This window comes from Protomyctophum parallelum, assembly GCF_964188405.1.
Source record: "Protomyctophum parallelum genome assembly, chromosome: 17".
In the NCBI taxonomy this organism is placed as follows: Eukaryota; Metazoa; Chordata; class Actinopteri; order Myctophiformes; family Myctophidae; genus Protomyctophum; species Protomyctophum parallelum.
The window spans coordinates 9,202,987-9,225,584 of NC_139719.1; the positions used below are offsets into that span (position 1 = coordinate 9,202,987).

Sequence of the window (22,598 nt, forward strand, 5' to 3'; positions counted from 1 at the left end):
ATTGAAATTGAAATGGTGAATTGATTGAAATGTTGAATTTAATCGATGTATTTTATTTTTAAATGAACACCCTTCTTCGTTAACAGCATCACACAAACATAGCATTTGGACCTTGTAGATCTGCCATTTTAGCTATAATTTGAATCCAGACAAATAACAGTTATGGACATATGGGCTACAGTATATGTGACAGACACAATATTTTTGTCAGAGCAAAACAAAACTACTAGAAAACACTAAAGAATGGTTGTCGTTTCAGATTGGATAATTGCCAATGACAGAAGCAGTAAATAATTAAATTAAAGGTAGGGAATATATATTTCAATAAAAACATGTTCTCATGTTATAACAGTCAAAAACGTTACGTATGTAAAAAGAAAGAAAGAAAGAAATAAGAAACCTGCCTAACGATTAACGTTGATGTCACTGGTAGACTGGTAGAAAAATACTCAATTCAGGAATCAAGCATTTAACCAAGCTGTGTATAATAGCTAATATTGTAGAAACTAGAGCAACATATCATTCACCTAGCTTTTGCATTTTTGTTTAACCCATATACTGCCTCCTGCTGGACGCAGAGCCAACCGCAGACTGCCGAGCCGGTTTCAATGTAGCACACGCTGGACTCATATCCTGTTTGGGCGAGTCAAACAACCCAGAGACTACATTTCCGGGTAGGCAGAGTGGCTACCCGGAAATGGAACCACTGTTCTAAGTGTTGGAACATTGCTGTGATTACTGTGATGTGACGAATGACAATGGAATTTAAGAGTTAAAAAAGATAAGGCAAGGGCCAGGCAGAATTTTTAAGGAATGCAGTGTCACTGGTCTGTCAGTTTTGCAATCGATGTTGTTGTTTTATTTTTTCAGAGCATACAGACTATCGGCACAAACAAGGGACTAAATTATTTTCGCTCCTATGCCACCAAAATGTGGAACGCCCTACCAACAGACATGTGAATCCCTTGACTCCTTCAAAACCGCTCTCAAAGGGCACCTACGGATGGCTGCAATTCGAAACTGGCCTCTGTAAAATCTGAATCCCCCCCTTTCCCCTCACTGTATATGTAGGCCTATCTTTTCCCTTTTTGCTTCCTATATGATGAATTCCTGTTCTGTTCTTTAACTACATAGAAGTGTCTATTTGTATGTCTCTAAATGTTTTGATGAATTGAACAATGTCTTGCAATTTAGTAGAGCATTATTTGGCTAAATGGGTAGCTCCATATATCGTAGAAATGGGAATCTTTGGAATGTCTCTCATTTTGCTTGTTGTTTAACATTTTAATATTAGGTATGAACTTTATATCTGACTCCCGGTTCTGTGGAATCTCTGCTCTCTCTCTCTCTCTCTCTCTCTCTCTCTCTCTCTCTCTCTCCGCCCATCACGCCACGTCTTTATAAACAGGGAAATTGATATCTGTCTGTCACAGTGGGACTATCTCAAGCTCTTGCTCAATCTACTGACAGTGACAGGTACCTGTGACTGTGAGACGAGACTCATTGACGGGTAAGAACCGTAGCCTATCAGAAAAACAACCACACATTTGATGATGGTTTTACATATAGAACTGTATGACTGACTGTACTAATACATTTTACTACTATAAGATGATGCTGGTGAAATATTGTATGTCTTCATTAAATACAAATGGAGCCTATTGCAGGGTTTCTCAAAGTGGTGCCGTGACAGGAAGTCCAGGGGTGCTTTAGATTAAAATACTTTGATGATATTGGATGATATGGAATTGATCAACATCACTCCAGTATAATCACTTAAAGGACAACTTTAGTTTTTTTCAACCAAGGTTCATGTTTTAGGTTGTTATTAGAGAAAGTAAAAGATGAAGGTTATTTTATTTTTTTCATTTGCTGCTTTATTTCGTTTTTAGCTGTTTGTGACAGGGGGGCATTTGAGCATGGGGCTAAATATGTATTTTTTTTATTAATTACTATAGTCCAAGAAATTACATCTGGCCACAAAAGATCACAGGATCTACTGAATGTGTCAAACTGACATATTGAGCCTACGACACAGTGTGGCTTCTCCCCAGTAGGCTACCTTCACATTCAGTAGATCCTGTGATCTTTTGTGGACAGATGTAATTTCCTGGGGTCTAGTAGGACTATAGTAAATAATAAAAATTGAAATCGCTATACAATTGTGTAAAATAATACATATTTAGCCCCATGCTCGAATGCCCCCGCCCCCCTGTCAAAAACAGCTAAAATCCCTAAAACTAAAGAAAGCAGCAAATTAAAATGAAGTTCACAATCATCTTTTACTTTGTCTAATAACAACCTAAACATGAACCTTGGTTGAAAGAAACTAAAGTTGTCCTTTAAGACACTCTAGACTTTGTAAAACGGACCTATAGTTACACTGTCCTTTTTCCATCTACACCAACCTTCTTCACCAAAAAGCAAATCTTGTTGTGACACGTTGTGAGCTTGTAGATCTGCTATTTTTGGTGAACGTTCCTCCAGAATATAGGGCTGCTGGGGTTCAAGTGGTTAAACATATAATTATAGTCTGTCCTATAATGGAAACTGATATTCTCTCAAGTTTTCCTTCGTGACATGCAGGGGGAAAGAAAAAAAATGTCATACTGGAATATGACATGAGTTTGTAAAAAATAACAGTGTAATTTAGTGGTGCCGTGGATGAGAAAAACCTGATATATCATCAGGTCGGTGTGTAGGCTGTGTGTGTGTGTGTGTGTGTGTGTGTGTGTGTGTGTGTGTGTGTGTGTGTGTGTGTGTGTGTGTGTGTGTGTGTGTGTGTGTGTGTGTGTGTGTGTGTCTGTGTGTGTCTGTGTGTGTGTGTTATTATTGGACACAGTATTTGGATCTAGACAGGATCAGAGCACTGAACAGTAAATATAACTAGTCTAACAGGTACTGCAGTCAGCCTGGGGCCCGAAACTTAGATTAGAGATTAAACAGATATGAGTTGTGTCTGAGTGAACTACCGCCTAAGTTGCATACCGTATGTATCGGGGAGGGATCTGTTATTTACTTCAACACAATATATTTTCAATTAATTGTCAGCTAACAGCTGTAGTTTATTATATTGTCAAATGTGTGATGTAAGTATAACAGTAATGATAACAAAACAATAATAAAAGCTAATTATGTTATTATGATGTTACTGTTTTACAGTTAAAATAATAGCTGTAGACAGGATGGCCAGTGGAAACTCAGCTTCCATCACAGGTGAGTAGCCTACTATTAAAACACATAAAACCAACAAACTGTTACTGGTTTAGTCACATCTGTGATCTTTATGAATATTATATTTATTTTTCCAACCAGGGAAAAACAGCGACCCATCAGAAGTGAGAATTGTTCTGATCGGGGGAAGACGTGGAGGTGAACTCAGTGGAAAGACTTCAGTAGGAAACATCATCCTGGGCAGAGATGCTTTTGACAAGAACAGAACAACTATGAGTGTCATGAGACAAGAAATAGTGTCAGGGAGACAGGTCACTGTAGTTGACACTCCAGGATGGAGGTCTTCTCATCCCCTAGATCTAACCCCAAAACTGATTCAGTTAGAAATACAACAGAGTTTGAATCTGTGCCCTCCAGGACCCCATGTCTTTGCCCTTGTGGTGAGACTGGACCTCCCATATGTAGGAACAGGGATGTCAGCAAAGGAGCATGTGAGGTTTCTCTTCGGTGACAGAGTGTGGAAACACACTATTGTAGTGTTCACTGTAGCTGACGAAAACAAAATGAAACCTGATCTCATTAGCTCTAACTATCAGTTAAGATATCTTACTGAGAAATGTGAAGGCCGCTTCCATGTTCTTAATATTAATGACAGAGGAGATGGTAGTCAGGTCACTGAGCTGTTGGAAAAGGTAGGTCAGATGGTGACTAGTAATGGTTGTCACTATGAGACAGAAGAACACGTCTCAGAGGAACTGGACGAGAAGGAGAGAACTATCAGAAGAAGAGCAGAACAAAGGAGGGCAGACACTCAGAGACAAACAACTGGACTTCCAAAAGATGTTGGTATGTTTTGCTTTACTTTAAGAAAGAATATTTAATCTCCACCAAGAGATGTCTGTCTGTCTGTCTGTCTGTCTGTCTCATAGTTTTTCAAATATTTCTACTACATGTTGTTTTTGTGATTTGCTATTTTAACAATTTGTGGTTAAAATAGCAGAATGGAAACGGAGAATCAAAAGAATCAGAATTGTTTAAATAAAAAAGGATCAAAGTGAAAGTAAACAATGTTTTCTCTACAGGACTGACTGACCTCAGGACTGTGTTGTTGGGAAGGCAGTGCTCTGGGAAGAGTTCAGCAGGAAACATCATTCTGACAGGAAGCGGTTTCAAAGTTAATCGGGGAGGTCAGAGGTCAGTGCAGTGTGAGGTGCGACAGGGTGACGTAGCAGGGATACATGTGACAGTGGTGGACTCACCAGGCTGGTGGTACAACAGTCCACTACAGAACACCTCAGAGATGGACAAACTGGAGATCCAGAACAGTGTGTCTCTCTGTCCTCCTGGACCTCATGCTGTTCTTCTGGCGGTTCCTCTTGATGAAGCATTCACAAAAGCAATGAGAGTAGCAGTAGAGGAACACATGACACTTCTGTCACAGAGCGTGTGGAGTCACATTATAATACTGTTCACCCATGGAAACCGTGTGGGAAACAGAAGCATTGAGCAGCACATTGAGGCCGAAGGGGAAGACCTCCGCTGGCTTGTTGACAAATGTGGGAACAGGTATCATGTCTTCAACAATAAGAGGACCGATGTCACTCAGGTCACACAGCTTCTGGAGAAGATAGGGAACATGGTGTCAGCAAACACAGGTGGACACTATGAAGACGATGGAGATGAGAAGGTGTCAGAGAGGAAGAGGAACAGAGAGGGACATGTCCTCACCTTCATGACCAAGACACGCAGACAAAGAACTGCTCTGAAAGCTCTGTTTGAAGGTGACGACTATAAAGCCTGTGCGTGCGCGCATGTGTGTGTGTCTCTCGTTTAGTCTGTCCTTGTACAGCCTTGTATTGATTAATATTTAATGTGTGTGTGTGTGTGTGTGTGTGTGTGTGTGTGTGTGTGTGTGTGTGTGTGCGTGTGTGCGTGTGTGTGTGTGTGTGTGTGTGTGCGCGCGTGCATTTCAGGTGAACGTCAGAGTCTAGTAGATGTTAGGCTGATGTTGGTTGGTGGAAAGATGCTGGACAAGAACAGAGCTGGAAACCACATTTTGCAGCAGAGTGTGTTTACAGAAACGCCATTCAAGGTGAGTAATATGATATGAATGTGAATACATGTGTGTGTGTGTGTGTGTGTGTGTGTGTGTGTGTGTGTGTGTGTGTGTGTGTGTGTGTGTGTGTGTGTGTGTGTGTGCGCGTGTGCGTGTGTGTGTGCGTGCGCGTGCGTGTGTGTGTGTGTGCGTCACTGCGTGTGCGCGCGTGTATGTCTCGCACGCACACACACGGACAGGCGGGTATGCTTAGCTTTAGATTATAGTATAGGATAAAATAATGTTTTGTTTTTTGTTTTGTTGACTAATATACAGTAAACCTCATATTCCAGGAGTTTAAAACCCAGACTAAACTGACAGTTGTCTGTTGTGTCAGACAACAGAGACATGTTTCTGACAGAACAGTGAGTGTGGTGAACTGTCCAGACTGGTCGACTACTACACCTCCATCACAGAAGACCAAAGATGTCCTTCTACACGGTGTGACTCTGTGTTCTCCTGGACCCCATGCTGTCCTGGTGACTATTGATGTCAGGTCTAGTTTCTCTGAAGCTGACAGGAGATCAGTGGAGGAACACCTGGAGCTGCTGGGGGACAGAGTCTGGAGACACGCTCTGGTTCTGTTCATGTGGGGACACTGGCTGGTAAAGAGACGTGTTGAGGAGTACATAGAGTCTGAAGGAGAACCTCTGAGGTGGCTCTTGGAGAAATGTGGCGACAGGTACCATGTTCTGCATGGTACCAAGTGGGACATCTCAGAAGTAAACGTGCTGATGCAGAAAATAGAAGACATGGTGACGAGGAACAGAGGACACTTTGAGCCTTCAGACACAACAGTGGACACGTCCGACAGAGACACAGGACACTTCACTGCTGAAGAATGGAACAGACGAGAAGAAGAATGGAAGAAGAGAGAGCAGGAGCTGATAGACAGGATGTTGAAGTTTGCAGTGAAGGATCAAGAAAAAACAACCCTGCCAGGTGTCAGGAGAACAAGCAGCATGGACAGCGCGTTTCCGCCAAGTAGTGAGTATCCTGCTCGCGCACGTGCGTGCGTGTGTGCACGTTGCGTGCATATTTTTATAATGATCATTAGGCTGTATTGGAGAGATGATTAACTTTTGGGGTGGAAGAGGTCAAAGGTCAAAATTACATCATGGTTCAGATGTGAGGAACAGAGTCATGTAGAGATGGTGCGCTGAGCTGCAGGGTTTTCACATCCAGGTGTGTTTTTATTGTCATTGTAAATGTCTTGCTGTCTCTTGTTGCAGTGAGTGGTGGAACACCATCTGAAGCAGAAAGTTCATACCGCTGGTCACCTGACAGGAAGGTTGTTGATTGGCTGAATGTGGACCAATAGCATCCTCAGGATATGATGACACCATGAGTGAAGCTCCTACCGCTCAAGAAAATGACGTTGACTGTTGACAAGCTGTCCTTCTCACCCATTGAGATGCATGTAATCAATCAATGCATGTAATCAATCAATCATTTCAGTAGCGAGAGCATCAAAATGTCTTCTAAATCTAGTCAACCAGGCCTGCAGTAGGCCTGCAGTAGGCTATGCACTGGACAAATGTTTGTTTTCATGTTGTACGGTAAGACTACGGACGAAAGCTTGTCCTGCATAGCAACAGTTAATTAATAATTGCTAAACTATTTGGAAAGGCATTAGACAATCGCTTTTTGGGGTGGGGTTTAGCGAAGGGCTAATTGTCACTGCACGTATTCTTACAGGCTGCATGGGGCGGCATCTGTCAGCAGGAAGAGTAGGATGGAGGCTCTACGTCCTCCCGAGTTGGATACAACAGACTAAATTGTGAAGAAATAGGTTTATTTTTCCTCTCATCAGTCTGGCTCTGATCTAGATTATATACATTTTATATAACATAATAGTATTTTTTAATTATTTTTTACTTTGTTGGATCCTGTATATTAATGTACACTGTTCTGTTTCATCTATCAGAAAATAAATCACTGGTTCATGTAAGATTACAATACTGGTTGTTGTTGTTATTATTATTATTATTATTATTATTATTATTTTATAATAGTGTTTACTAACTATACAGATGTTTAGAGTGTATAGACAATAAAGACACATTACAATAAGCATAGCTATTATGAAGTGGAGGTGTGATGATGAATAATAATACTTAATATTTTAAGTAGAAGTAGGCTAGTAACCAGAATACACCTACAATATAGATATAACAATAACTATCTATAATAATATGAACCTGAGTTAGAACAATATTTTAAAAAGGCATATTATACAGTAGGTGTAGTTATACTATGTATAATGATTGGTGTGAACACTTTAGACAGGTGTTACTGTAGCTTCAGTAGCTATATACTGTAGTTGTGTCCCAGAAACCACAATGGTTAACAGGGCTGTTGTTCATCATCTGTAGCTGATACTATTCCAACACAACACAATAACAAATAATAGTGATCGACCATATTCATTATGAATACCAAATGAACCATAGCCTCCCATTTATGGGGCATCACTGGTCTGGCCATAACTTGCAGTCAGATCTACAAGATCACAATGTGTCACAAATAATTACTTTCGGGGAAAAGTGTAGGCATTTTACTATACTGTTGAGTTTTAATGGAGAGAATGTTTGGGAAGACTAGTTGTTTTCTTTGAGTTGTATGCAATACCTCTTGTCAACCAGTAGGTGTCCTACCTGACCACATGGAAGTCGAGCAGAGAGAAAACCTCTCCAACCTGGTCAGAAGAAGAACATACCCACAATGCAGTAGCCTACGTTTAGTACTGTTGACTGGTTGACTGGCTGACTGTTGTTGACGTTAAAATACCATGATTTATAACAACAACAAGAAAACTAAAGCGTGTCGTTTTAAAACAGTGTCGTCGTACACAGACTTAGATATACATGGACAACTTATAACAGTTTACTAGCAGGAGTTAGCAGCTCAACCACTGAAGCACAGCAGGTAAGATCGATGAACTATAGGGCGCGTTCGGAAATAGCGCACTGAGCCCACTGTGCAATGCAAACTAATAGGCGAGTGTGCTCCGGTGTGGTATTTCCGAACGCGCCCATAATCACGGTTGTGTTTCATCATTGACCCATGTAAGATGGAACACAAATAGAATTAGCAGCAGCAAAAGATTTATATAAATTGTTTTGTTGCAGCATTGTTGATGATGATGATGTCGCTATTGACAATGTAACCCCATTGGTGAGTTTAAATGCATGGTTGATCTCCATAAAGCACACGTTTTCCCTTTTTTCTACAGTATACCGTATATGATTTTTGCAAACCCCATAGGTATATGTCACAGGTCTCAGTCATAAGACCCACATGCAGATGAGCTGCTGGAAAGCACTCTTATGCCTGTTAAAACAGGAATAAAATAAACAGGTGACGACGGTGTTATATATTTATTTTCTCTGTATCTTGTTTTTCTTTTTCTCAATCAAATATAACAAAGTCACAATATCCTTTTAAGTGTATATTTGCACAGTATATGTCTTTAAATGCTATGAATAGAAAATGTCTCTCCCCCCCCCCCCCTCCGTGGCGTTCCACAAGGAAGCATAATTCCTGTAAACGACATGACATCAGCTTGTGACTTGTTCCTGTACGTGGATGACTCGGCAGGGTGACTTGATTGCGTCCTTTCTCAATTTAGTGAGTCTAAGGACTTTGAAGACTTTCAGTCTATTAAAAGGACTTTGAAGAGGCCCTCAGCTCTGAACTCGGTAGAATCTGCACCTGGCTCGCTGATAACAAACTACCGAACAGGTGTTCTAGTTTGTCGTCAGACCATGTCAACTTCAGTCCCTTGTTGTCCGCGTCAACCGTCGCCGTAGAGACGGACCCACAACGACAGATGTTTTTCACAGTGAAATAATGCGTAGCTGTCCGCGTCAATGCCTGTGTTTCCCCTTTATTTTAATCACAATTCCAAACAACATAGCCTATAGCCTACCGATGTGATTCTTGTCTTAAGCGTCGGGCAGGCGTTGTGTGGAGTCTGTGGACCTTCGCCAGGTTTTGTTGTTGTTGACAGTCACGGGAAGAAGGGGTTGTCTGACTCTTTCTGTTTCTTAAATTATCCATTAGCTTTTATACATTCTATTCTATTCGCCATTGAAGTATGAGTACGTGTCACGTACATTAACCATGTAGCCCAGCATGTAGTGCGTGAAAATAAACGCATTGATGAATGAAGGAATAAAAAATAAAAATAAAAAACCTTTCTGACGGGATTCGAACTTGTCTTGTTCTCAGCATAAGTTCACCCGTCTGGAGCATAGTCCAGTGTGCCATTCTATCCATGACGTTAAGCAACCACAATCACATTATCTAGTATGGATGGAACCAGCCATTAACGCACAACCATGATCACTAGGTTAAGTTCAGACCTCAGTCACCACAATGGTTTGCAACATAGCTGTTTAATACTGATTTGTTAAACATTTCTCACCATCATCACCTACATTCACCTTAGAGTCATTATGTTATACAGGCTACTTAGGGACTGATCGTTATTTATTAGACATTTTAAATATATGAAGCATTATAGGTAGACAAACTGTTTGTTTTAGATACAGCATAGGTGGGCATTAGGGACATCTGGGCACCATATGGAAACATTTTTAGTTAAGATATTTTTTTCTTCATTTCAGAGCGGTGCCAACTGCTCCCATAACTGACTGAGTTTGTATGTCTGTATGTCTCCATGTCTGAGCACGACCCAATGACCCATTGACCCCTGGTCTCTCTCACACACACACACATCTTGTTCTGTTTTGCAGTTTGAGTTTTTACAGTACTTTCTATATGTGAACTAGGTGGCCACTGGGTGCACCAACTCTGGGGGGGGCATTTATTTTGTTTGTGTTATTTTAATAACTATTCGGCTTGCCAATCCCTTCAGGCCCCCTAAAATATCCAACATAAGAGGGCATCAAATAGTCTGTCATGTTGTCTTCTCTCTCTCAAAAGAAGGGGGAAAAATATATAATAATAATAATAATAATAATAATAATAATAATAATAATAATAATAGAATACTAGGCAAATACGCGCTTATATTGCTAATGCTGAGCAAACTGGTCTGGCCATGAAGCACAGCCTTTGCTCAGTTAACTCATTAGATCTAGTAACCATGACAGCAACTAGTAACCATCCATATCATACATAGTCAGGGAATATTATCAGTATAATCTGGGAATACATTTCTTACCAAGAAACTGTCAAACTAGGGGGTTTTCATCATTCTGAATCCATTCCAAGCATTAGTTTTGCACGAAAAACACTCCTTGGGCTAAAAACAGCCATAGACACTTACCCAAATGTGCCCGAATGTGCTGACCTCATCACATTTGTGATGACGACTATGTTCTTTTTAAGCCCAAGGAGTGTTTTTGTGCAAAACTAATGTTTGGAATGGATTCAGAATCATGATGAAAACCCCCTAGTTTGACAGTTTCTTGGTAAGAAATGTATTCCCAGATTTTATTCATGTCCCCTGACTAATGTGAGTAGTAGCATCCAGGCTTAAATACATAGGCATATTTCATCAGTTTTAAGTTCAATGGGTTTGTATAGGAAGTTGGCAATGTTTGATAAAATTAATATCAAATATCAGACTGAATCAACAAACTTTTAAAACTGTCTGGGGTGCTCACAAAAGCCAGCTTAGATTTTAAAATCAACCCAAACATGTTTGAAAGTGAACTATCCCTTTAACATGGTGTGAAAAAATGTAGAGGGGGGGTGACTTAGGTGTGATGCTAATTGGCTTGCTCAATTAACAAACACAATATAAGGTTGTGCAAAACACACACCTCTGTGGGAGTAGGAGCATTACGTAGCATTACGTAGCATTACATTGCATTACATTAAGATTGAATATACTGAGAAAATATGGACCCAAAACTATACAAAAAGATCATGGATTTCAAGTTACACCAAAAGTATCCAGAGCCTGAAGAAGGAAAAACTTTAACCAAGCAGGACAGGTGGAATGTAAAGAAGAGAGATGAGAATTACGTGCTTGATGGTATGTATGCTGTTACACTGTCAATCTCCATAAGTTGTTTTATAAGATCAGAAATTGTATATTTTTGCCATCACATTTAAGGTTGAATTTTATTTGTACTAGATGGTGTGCTGAAATACTGGTGCAAACGCAGGAAGAACCAAGAGCCACATTTGGCTAAGGTAAATATATTTGTTACTTTTGGTGCTCAAAGACTTTAATTACCCATGGGTAACAAAAGATCTGTCTATCTCATCTCTATGCTATCTAACTATGTAGGTTGTGTTATCGGCTGCGGAGGCATCAGCGTATTTTGATGAATTCCATAATAGTGACATTGGAGGTCACTGTGGGTCAGAGAAAACACACAATGCTATCATACTGAGATATTTCTGGCCTGGTATGGAAAAGGACATCAGAAAATGGGTAAGAGAGAGAGAGAGAGAGAGAGAGAGAGAGTGTGTGTGTGTGTGTGTGTGTGTGTGTGTGTGTGTGTGTGTGTGTGTGTGTGTGTGTGTGTGTGTGTGTGTGTGTGTGTGTGTGTGTGTGTGTGTGTGTGTGTGTGTGTGTGTGTGTGTGTGTGTGTGTGTGTGTGTGTGTGTGTGTGTGTGTGTGTGTGTGTGTGTGTGTGTGTGTGTGTGTGTGTGTGTGTGTGTGTGTGTGTGTTAATGTGCATATCATTTGACTTAAGGTTGCAGAGTGTCCAAGTTGCCAACTAAAGAGGAGCAACCTAAAAGGCAAAGTGCAGTACAACCCCATCTCTGTGAGTCTTGTGCAACTGAATATCCCATGCATCTTAATGTGCTAAGATGGGCTACCACTTTTTAAACAAACTTATTTTCAGGTCAAGGAGCCATTTGAATTGGTGGGAATGGATCTGATGTCCCTGACAGAGACAGAGGATGGTAACAAATACATCTGTGTAATAGTCGATTACTTCACAAAGTGGTCCGAGGCATACGCCCTAAAAACAAAGGATGCCGAAACGGTCACGGCGTGTATTTTAGATTATGTCTACAAGTGGGGGGCACCTATACGTCTTTTGACTGACCAAGGCTCAGAATTCAGGAACCAGGTACAGTACATACAATATATACAGTACATTACAAATTATACTTTTTTTTTTCTTTTCTTTTTTTTCTTTTTTATAATTTGTAGTAGCTGTGTATAGTCGGGGCTGGGACTCAATCATTCCATTGAGCAGAATTATGATACTTCTTTGAGACTTTGATGCAATGTAGCACTTTGCTATTTGTGTCAAATTCCATTAGAAATCTAATTTATTATGAATGCAAAATGTAATTTAAGGTGAATAAGAGGCTCTGTGAACAGCTTCACATCCAGCGCAGCTTCTCTGCGCCATACCATCCCCAGACAAATGGCCAGGTGGAGAAAATGAATAGCACCATCCAGAGGTAAGTTAATTGCATCTCTGTCCAGACACACCTACACAACTCATGTTGTAGACTGCTGTAGACTACATTGAATGCATCTTAATGTCTGCTATATGTATTGTGAACATTTTCAGGTCTCTCAGAGCACACTGTGCTAAAACCCCAAAAACATGGGATAAACATCTGCAGGCCACAATGTTTGCTGTGCGCACCAAAAAACATTTCACCACGTTGCACTCGCCGTATTACATGATGTTTGGGAGAGAGGCGAGGTACCCCTCGGAGGTTCTGGTGGACTATGATGTAAGTGGCTCCTTTTGTTAGCACCAAGTCACGTTGAAACCCCGTTATACATTTGCTATTTTTTTTATTTTTCTGTACTTTAGGTGACACCAGAAAGAATGGAGGAGTTGGTGCTGCAGGAGGAGGTCTTTGAGGGGCTGAAAAAGCAACCCGCTATATATGAGGCTGTGCGGGGCAATGTCAAAAAACAACAGGACAAGGTCAGGAAGAGGAAGCTGGAGCAGGGCTGGGATGACGACTTTGCAGTTGGGGATTTGGTCCTGAAAAAAAACATCAGGGAGGAGCAGAGGAAGGGAGGTAAAATGGCCCCAGCAATGCTGGGGCCATACACCATCACCGACATAAAGGACAAAACGGTGTACTTGGTTGGGAACAAACATGAGAAGCTTATTGCTAATTTGGACCAGCTTTCGCGCTACGTAGAGCCAGAGGAGAGGATTCCAGCAAAGCTTCTAAAGCCAGCTGGAACCTTTCCTCTGGCTCACCCCCCTCCACCACCGCTTTGTCCTTTATCTCACCCTCCTGTTCCTCACCCTCCCCAACTGCAGTCACCCAGTCCCTGTTCCAGCCCTCTTCCTGACCTGGGCCCCGCACAGCCTTCATTCAGCCCCTCTGGGCCTCCACCTGCCCTCCACAACCCACCATCTGCAGGCATCTCAAACTCACCACCTGCCAGATCAGGAGAGGATCATAAAGATGGTAAATACCTTCAATAATGTGACATCCAGAATAATAATGCCATGTACAATTTTGAATGACTGAAATGTTCTGATTTTGCAGTTCTCCACGCTGTATGGAGAGGTCAAAAAGGCCAAATTATATGGTCCAAGGTGGACCAATTCAAAGTATTGACCATGGACATTCAGAGCCTTGCCCCAGGAACAATGGTCCACTGCGAAGTAAGTGTCTTGTTTTGTGAGCAAGTGTTGATATGCAAGTGTTTTTTAATTGTAACTTAGTGTGTGTGTGTGTGTGTGTGTGTGTGTGTGTGTGTGTGTGTGTGTGTGTGTGTGTGTGTGTGTGTGTGTGTGTGTGTGTGTAGATTATAAATGCATACCTGGCATTGGTGGCCCAAAAGGCCAAAAGGGCAATCAAGGTCATACCTGTATCGGAGATGACCCTTATATGGGAATTAAAATCCAGGGGCGTTAAAAAAGTAAGGATAACGTTTGCTTTTAAAAGTGTTACAGTGTTACAATCACACCATGTTCACAAATTAAATGATCAATTGCAGATTGATCCCCTGGCATGGGAAATCATAATGGGGGCAGTGTGCAAAGACGGCCACTACACACTTGTAGTAAGTGAATTTTAATTAATGCAAATTATGCAGCTATATTTACAACTAATATTTTGAAGTATTAATGTATCCTATCTACTGAAGGTCATGTATCCCAGGGAGAATAGGGTTACTTTTGTTGACCCAATGATGGCTACACCCCAGAAGGTGAAGACATGTGAGAATGCAACAAGGCAAGAAAATCCAACATTTATTGTGCTTCATTGTAAATATGTTCAATGGTTTCTGACGTGCACGTAACACACAGTTTTGTTTATTCTTCAGAGCTTATATACGAAGGATGAGCGGCGGCACCATTTCACGGTGGCAGTGTGAGACTGTCTCTCATCCTCCTCAAAGGGATGCAACTTCCTGTGGGGTGCTTGTATGCAAAGTAAGTAAAGTAATTATATAGACTATAATTTATATCCTATAGTAACAATTAATTTCATACATTCTAAAAGAACACAACTAACACTAACCTGTATTTTAAGATTGCAGAGCAGCTGCTCATGGGGACCAAGTACGAGTCCGACATAAATGTCACAAGGGCCAACATTGGCATTAAGTTAATGGAGGACTCTGGTAGGCTTCATATACATATTTGATTTTTATTAGCCTCACCAAAAGCAAAACATTTGACTTCACTTAACTGAATAATAATATATTTTCATAGATGACCTGGCAAAACTCTGCCGCTTTTGTGGGGAGGTAACAACAGGAAAGGCAGGAAGGTCATCTGCTGTGGATGACTGGGTAGGAAACGTTTAAAGTTCTTTACATGGAGAGCACATGCTTTCTTTAATTTGATTGATTGAGGTATTCGTTAACAGTTTGCAGAATTACAGTACATTTCAAGCACAACTCAATACAAAAACCTAACTGTGAGTGAACTTTAACTAAATACATGAATAACAATGTATTCATGTTCTTTCAGATTCAATGCACCTCTTGTGCCTTATGGTACCACCAATTATGTGTAGGCATAAATGAGAACCATGAGGATGAGGAGTATTTGTGCCCAGCCTGCATACCCTGTGCATAAATCACTGCACTCGTTGGCCAGCCATAATTTTTATTTTATTTATTTTTTGTTTAAAAACAGGATGAGGATGAGCTCAGCTTGGGCCTTATTATTTATTATTTTTTTGTTTAAAAACACAAGGATGAGCTCAGCTTGGGCCTTATTATTTATTATTTTTTTGTTTAAAAACACAAGGATGAGCTCAGCTTGGGCCTTATTATTTATTTATTTTTTGTTTAAAAACACAAGGATGAGCTCAGCTTGGGCCTTATTATTTATTATTTTTTTGTTTAAAAACACAAGGATGAGCTCAGCTTGGGCCTTATTATTTATTATTTTTTTGTTTAAAAACACAAGGATGAGCTCAGCTTGGGCCTTATTATTTATTTATTTTTTGTTTAAAAACACAAGGATGAGCTCAGCTTGGGCCTTATTATTTATTATTTTTTGTTTAAAAACACAAGGATGAGCTCAGCTTGGGCCTTATTATTTATTATTTTTTTGTTTAAAAACACAAGGATGAGCTCAGCTTGGGCCTTATTATTTATTATTTCTTTGTTTAAAAACACAAGGATGAGCTCAGCTTGGGCCTTATTATTTATTATTTTTTTGTTTAAAAACACAAGGATGAGCTCAGCTTGGGCCTTATTTATTTTGTTTAAAAACACTGCTCACTCCTCATGCATTGAAGGATGAGCTCAGCTTGGACCTTTTCTTTTTTTTTAAGTAATAAAAACACTGCTCATTCCTCATGCATTGAAGGATGAGCTCAGCTTGGACCTTTTCTTTTTTTTTAAGTAATAAAAACACTGCTCACTCCTCATGCATTGAAGGATGAGCTCAGCTTGGGCCTTTTCTTTTTTTTTTAAGTAATAAAAACACTGCTCACTCCTCATGCATTGAAGGATGAGCTCAGCTTGGGCCTTATTTCTTTTGTTTAAAAACACTGCTCACTCCTCATGCATTGAAGGATGAGTTCAGTTTGGGGCTCTCTCCAGGTTGGCAGAGGGTGAGTAGCTCCCAGGATTACATTTTAAGAAATTGGCACTGGTGGTAAAATGTGTTACAAAATCGTGGGAGAAAAGAAAAGATGACCTGTCTTGTTGGTCTTGGCCTAGTCTGGATGACCATACATACTTATGCAAAGATTCCAATTAAATTGAGATGGAATGCTATTTAGATACTAGGTTAATTATGTATATACTATCCTATAGTTTCAATGTGTAAATTATTTGTAATCCTGGTTTACTGAGGCAACATTTGTCTCTCTGCATTTGATGCATGTTTACCTTGCTTATTGTAACTTGTTAGTCACTCTGGATAAGTTAAAGCTGCTAAATGCCTAAATGATAAGTTCAACCCTAACATCTATTATGGTGAATTTCTACACTGCCAACCAATGTCACCTGCTCCATCAACATGGAAAGGTTACAAACTGATACAGAGGAGCTGCAACCACTGTCCTGATGTGATCAGGAGCAATCAGACATCAGACAGTGTGCCCTTTTGTGGTCATTTTTGTTCCACACTGTAGAACAGTGGGCAAGGCAAGAATGTTACTCTTGTGTACTATGTATGGGATGTGCCAAATAAAATAACTTTACTTTTAAATCATGTGGTTGGCTGATTTACTTGGCCTCTTTAGTGATCTTTGTTGTCTATGAAGTCATGTTATAAACACACTGTCTACCCTATAATGCTTCAATTATTTACAATTTCTAAGTAGCCTGTATAACATAATGACTCTAAGGTGAATTTAGGTGATGATGGTGAGAGATGTTTAACAAATCAGTATTAAACAGCTATGTTGCAAACCATTGTGGTGACTGAGGTCTGAACTTAACCTAGTGATCATGGTTGTGCGTTAATGGCTGGTTCCATCCATACTAGATAATGTGATTGTGGTTGCTTAACGTCATGGATAGAATGGCACACTGGACTATGCTCCAGACGGGTGAACTTATGCTGAGAACAAGACAAGTTCGAATCCCGTCAGAAAGGTTTTTTATTTTTATTTTTTATTCCTTCATTCATCAATGCGTTTATTTTCACGCACTACATGCTGGGCTACATGGTTAATGTACGTGACACGTACTCATACTTCAATGGCGAATAGAATAGAATGTATAAAAGCTAATGGATAATTTAAGAAACAGAAAGAGTCAGACAACCCCTTCTTCCCGTGACTGTCAACAACAACAAAACCTGGCGAAGGTCCACAGACTCCACACAACGCCTGCCCGACGCTTAAGACAAGAATCACATCGGTAGGCTATAGGCTATGTTGTTTGGAATTGTGATTAAAATAAAGGGGAAACACAGGCATTGACGCGGACAGCTACGCATTATTTCACTGTGAAAAACATCTGTCGTTGTGGGTCCGTCTCTACGGCGACGGTTGACGCGGACAACAAGGGACTGAAGTTGACATGGTCTGACGACAAACTAGAACACCTGTTCGGTATATCTTTACAGTGAAATGCAGACTAGCCTCTCTTCTGTAGCGGAAATATAAAAGAAAGCCTACTTTAGTGGATGCACTCTGAGCCCCCCACCTGGTGGTGGGGGACTAAGAGTGCGTCCAGTCGTCCACTAAGGAAAGTAGGCTTTCTAATTACACAAACTGCCTTTGTATTGATGAGTAGGTAAAACGTTTATTATATTTACGCTACAGATGAGAGGCTGGTCTGCATTTATGCAAGCGTAGGAAGAGAACAGTTCCATAGCTCTAATGAAGGCATTAGAGCTCTAATGAAGGCATTAGAGCTATGGACCAGAGCTATGATGATATCCATTTTTCCTTTTTTATAGAAGTGTTTAGTTTTTATTGACTGGGAAGCCGGGAATTGATCACCCCGGCTGGGTCACCTGAGTGAGGTGGGGTATGATGTTGCACCCGAAACCCTGATGACCTTGGGATACACCACTGAGGATACGTCCAAGGTGCATCCCATCCATGCAATGTCTTTTAGTTGTTGGTTTTATCCTAGCAGATTTTGTATTGACCTGACCTGTACTTTCTTTGAAATGTACCCAACTACCCATTCTACAAACTGTTAATACAATTTTCAATCAATCAATCAATCAATTTAGGTTGTCAATGGGAAGTTGCAGTTAGCACCTTGCTGGCAAGATGGCAGCGGTGTGCATAAGTAAAATATATATTTTTCATTTCAGACCGGTGTGTGGAGTCCAGACTGCAGGTGAAGATGAACTCTCCAGACTCTTCCAGGGACATTTCTATTAAACAGGAGGAACCTGAAGACCACCCACACCTCAGTAAGCCTTTTTTCCCTAACTATAATATAATAATCACAAAAATTATAATATCCGGATATTATAGGACCACAATGGAACCAAGTCCCTAGGTTTGATTATCTTTTTGCCCTAAATGTTTTACTGTATTGACTGGATTGATTGAATACTAAAAGTACTGAATCAATCAATCACTATGCATAGGCATAATTAAATATGCAATAAACGAGAAAAACGGCACCACGTTTTTCTAGAGAGTGGTCGTAGACCAAAGCATCTACAACAGGGTGTGTCTGTCACACAGCTCAAGCCGCCAACTGCATGACTGCACCTCCAGCCACGAAAGCCAGAAATGCTTGGTAAAAGTAGTTTGGTAGTAGTTGAAAACTGATTTTATAGCGTGTCTCTGTAGGAGGTGAGAGGTCTAGAAACACAGATATTTGGCTTTTTATAAGCCTCTTGATTTGTGGTTAAACCACCAACTATCATCCCTATGCTCTTGCGGGGGACATTTTACGCACCACATAAGATTTGGTGTAGAGGGGAAAACGAGGGGACCAAGTACAGAGAGTGAAAGCTCAATTCAGTTCAGAGAATATCCGTGGTCATAATGGGAACATAAACTCAGCACAAAAAGTTTGGAAACTTAACTTTGAAACTGAAACTGAAACATGATCATAACTTGCACCACATTATATTAGATGCTGGCCTACTGGCAGCATGCACAAGAAAGTTGACGCTGATCAGTGGTTTGTGAAATTATCCCTAGACACAGACAAATTCTTATTAAGTAACTGTTTGGTCAGTCTTAGTAGACAATATACATGGAACAAGGAAGATAGAAAAATAGATTTACATTTTAGAAATCCAGTATTGACTATCATGCTATTCTTTTAATATATATATTTTTCCTAGGCATCCTGCACATGGTTGTGTGTAAAGAGGAGGTTTGTCCTGAACAGGAGAGGAGCCCCCGTCTTCTCCAGGAGGAACCAGAGCCTCCACACATTAAAGAGGAACCGGAGGAGCTATTTCAAAGACCAGAGGAGCCTGACGAATCAACATTGACATTACTATCAGTGAAAAGTGAAGATGGTGATGAAGACATCTCTTCACACTGCTCTGAAATTGAACTTGAGCTCGAATCTGACACTGAAGTCACTGAAGACAGTGATGATTGGGGGGAGACAAGTGGAGCTGTCCACACTGGAGAAATACATTTCCAGTGTAAACTGTGTAACAAGAGCTTCAGCCGTTTATACCGTCTTAAGTTACACCAGCGTGTCCATACTGGAGAAAAACCTTTCCACTGTGACCATTGCGACAAGAGCTTCACTCAGTCAGGTGACCTGAAGAGACACCAGTATGTCCACACTGGAGAAAAACCTTTCCACTGTGAACATTGCGACAAGAGTTTCATCCAGTCATCTGAACTGAAGAGACATCAGATTGTCCACACTGGAGAAAAACGTTTCCACTGTAAACTTTGTGACAAGAGTTTCAGTCAGTCAGGTCACTTGAAGGCACACCATCGTACCCACACTGGAGAAAAACCCTTCCCCTGTAAAATCTGTGACAAGAGTTTCAGTGAGTCAGGTCACCTGAAGACACACCAGCGTGTTCACACTGGGGTAAAACCTTTCCCCTGTAAAAATTGTAACAAGAGTTTCAGTGCGGCATGTTCTCTTAAGACACACCAGCGTATCCACACTGGAGAAAGACCTTTCCAGTGCAAACATTGCGACGAGAGTTTCGCTCAGTCATCTGACCTGAAGACACACCAGCGTCATCACACAGAAGTAAAACCTTTCCACTGTGAACATTGCGACAAGAGTTTCATTCAGTCGTCTGAACTGAAGAGACACCGGCGTATCCACACTGGAGAAAAACCTTTTCGGTGTAAACATTGTGACAAGAGTTTCTTTCAGTCAAGTCATCGTAACGCACACCAGCGTGTCCATACTGGAGAAAAACCTTTCCACTGTCAACATTGCGACAAGAGTTTCAGAACGTCAAGTAATCGGAGCGAACACCAGCGTGTCCACACTGGAGAAAAGCCTTTCCACTGTCAACATTGTGATAAGAGATTCAATCACCCAGGTTACTTTAAAAGACATCAGCTTAATCACGCCAGCTTATTCAGCCATTTTAAAAGTCCAGGGGGCACGGTGGCACAGTCGGTACTGCCAACGCCTCACAGCTAGAAGGTCCTGGGTTCGATTCCTGCTGGGGACGCTGTTGGCCCTGGGGGAGTGTTCTCCTCTCCACGTCATCAGTGCCCATACCCTAGGTGGGGTTGGCGAAAGGGCCTTTCTGTGTTTCGTTATTGTTACGTCTTGTGTACAGGTACATAAGAGTAAAACTTCTTTTGGTTTGGCTTCCTTCAGACAATACAGCAGTAAGTAGTTTAAAAATACCAAAATCATTTTAACATAACATAATAAGATACCCTGAGGTCGTGAACACGCATCCGCCTGGGTGACGGCAGACTGCTGGGCGAGCGCTGATGCCTTGGCATGGGGGGGGTCAGATCAACATATGGAATGAATTCTGTACTGGCCATATATGGAGCGTGTCTTGAGTGTACAGGGTTTGATGAGGTCAGATCAACATATCAGAAAAGGAAGGACGGGTGAGAAAGGATCAACATATGGCATGTCAGAACGGATCAGCTCCATATATGGAGATATAAGGGTCTGAGGTTTGAGGTCAGATGTAGAGTTGCTGGCCGGCTCTATATAATATGCAGATCTAGGTGATCATCCAGTCTTCTCCATGTATGGTTATCCAGGGTTAGATGAACAGTGTCTTTGACCAAAAAAATGCACAAGATCTAAGGGTCTTCATGATGTCACGAGGCGTGACCATATATGGAGGCGTGATGTTACGAAGCCTGATATGGCCATATATTGACATTCGCTATACGGTATGAGAATGGTTTCATAGTAAATGCGGTAGAGAAGGCTGAACAAACAGCCAAAAAAAAACATGCACATCTATGTACCTATGTAGGCTGGGTGCTGGATCAAATAAAGTACAAATCAAGAAATGAAAAAGATCTGCACATTTTCTGCTCCCAAATAAGTAAAATAAATATTTGGGAGCCGAAAATGGCGTGCAGATTTTTTTCATTTCTTGATTCATAGTAAATGCAACCTGTGGTTGCAATAAACATTAAGTCACTGGAACCATATACATCCACTTAGACATACACAACATCCATACTTACAGGCCATTCCACTACAAAGCTCCATGTGACTGGACCAATCTTCCTCTTTCTCTTAGATCTGTTCCCTCTCCTGGCCGCTTCAGGACTTCCTTGTATTCACACCTCGAAACAACCTGTTCATGCTATTAACATTGCTTGTACTACTGTTTATTTCTCACCTTTGTCATTGTACTGTTACTATACTGTATTCTCCATGTCTTTGTATACAATGAGTTGAGGGCTGGGGGTGTGGGTGGGAGAGGATGAGCAAGCGTATCTGTACATGTGTGTATTGTGTAGTCAGTGTATTGTGTATAGTTGCACTGTACTGCACTGTTTTACCTGTACATAGGACCCCCTCTAAAATGATATACTGCATCTAAAGGGGCTATCCCATCAATAAACTCTGACCAAATTCTAATCTGTCCAGCGGTGCCTGAGAGTGAAAAAAACAGTGATTGAATTGTTAGTAATGACAAGCATATTATGTACTAGACAATACTAACACATCTAACCATTTCCATATCCTAAAAGAATATTTTAACATACCTTTCCCTTGATTTTGAAAATGAAAAAAACAGGTCAAAATGACCCTATAGACTCTATGGAGAATAACATGGGGTCATCTTAAAATCGCACACTGAGGAAACCAACAACCAGCACCACTCGCCAGGCCCTGACGTGGAATCCCCAGGGGAAGCGGAAGAGAGGGCGACCCAAAAACACCTGGAGGCGGGACACTTGAGGCGGAGCTGAAGAGACAGGGAATCAGCTGGCGGGAGGCAGAAAGGATAGCCCAAAACCGTGTTGGATGGAGAAGAGTCGTAGATGGCCTATGCTCCACTGGGAGCGACGGGCCTAAGTAAAAGTAAGTCAA

General features: G+C 41.0%; 2 protein-coding genes across 5 annotated transcripts; both read left to right on the top strand.

Annotated features, from left to right (window-relative positions):
• The first annotated feature begins 1,434 nt into the window (after positions 1 to 1,434).
• On the top strand, positions 1,435 to 6,390 carry LOC310874346 (GTPase IMAP family member 8-like). Of its 2 annotated transcripts, none has more exons than XM_083787115.1 (6): positions 1,435 to 1,510; positions 3,163 to 3,216; positions 3,316 to 4,020; positions 4,257 to 4,955; positions 5,148 to 5,266; positions 5,563 to 6,390. In XM_083787115.1, exons 2-6 carry the CDS (start codon positions 3,186 to 3,188, stop codon positions 6,346 to 6,348), a joined length of 2,340 nt encoding a protein of 779 aa, XP_083643241.1. In that variant the 5' UTR covers positions 1,435 to 1,510; positions 3,163 to 3,185; the 3' UTR covers positions 6,349 to 6,390. The 2 variants fall into 2 exon arrangements, with proteins under 2 accessions (XP_083643241.1, XP_083643242.1); XM_083787116.1 differs by having other exon boundaries at positions 5,607 to 5,756.
• Positions 6,391 to 8,040: 1,650 nt separating this feature from the next.
• Positions 8,041 to 22,034, top strand: LOC310874272 (uncharacterized protein). Of its 3 annotated transcripts, none has more exons than XM_083787008.1 (4): positions 8,041 to 8,197; positions 18,070 to 18,201; positions 18,436 to 18,537; positions 19,429 to 22,034. In XM_083787008.1, the coding sequence occupies exons 3-4, from the start codon at positions 18,468 to 18,470 to the stop codon at positions 20,715 to 20,717; spliced, it is 1,359 nt and encodes a 452-aa protein (XP_083643134.1). In that variant the 5' UTR covers positions 8,041 to 8,197; positions 18,070 to 18,201; positions 18,436 to 18,467; the 3' UTR covers positions 20,718 to 22,034. The 3 variants fall into 3 exon arrangements, with proteins under 3 accessions (XP_083643134.1, XP_083643133.1, XP_083643135.1); XM_083787009.1 differs by lacking the exon at positions 8,041 to 8,197 and adding an exon at positions 8,410 to 8,446; XM_083787007.1 differs by lacking the exon at positions 18,070 to 18,201.
• The last annotated feature ends 564 nt before the right edge of the window (positions 22,035 to 22,598 follow it).

Coding starts and splice junctions, on each gene's coding strand:
- LOC310874346 (XM_083787115.1), top strand. CDS start 3,186: ATGGCCAGTGGAAACTCAGCTTCCATCACAG. Junction 3,217..3,315: donor AAACTCAGCTTCCATCACAG/GTGAGTAGCCTA, acceptor TTTTCCAACCAG/GGAAAAACAGCGACCCATCA. Junction 4,021..4,256: donor TGGACTTCCAAAAGATGTTG/GTATGTTTTGCT, acceptor TTTTCTCTACAG/GACTGACTGACCTCAGGACT.
- LOC310874272 (XM_083787008.1), top strand. CDS start 18,468: ATGAACTCTCCAGACTCTTCCAGGGACATTTCTATTAAACAGGAGGAA. Junction 18,538..19,428: donor TGAAGACCACCCACACCTCA/GTAAGCCTTTTT, acceptor TATTTTTCCTAG/GCATCCTGCACATGGTTGTG.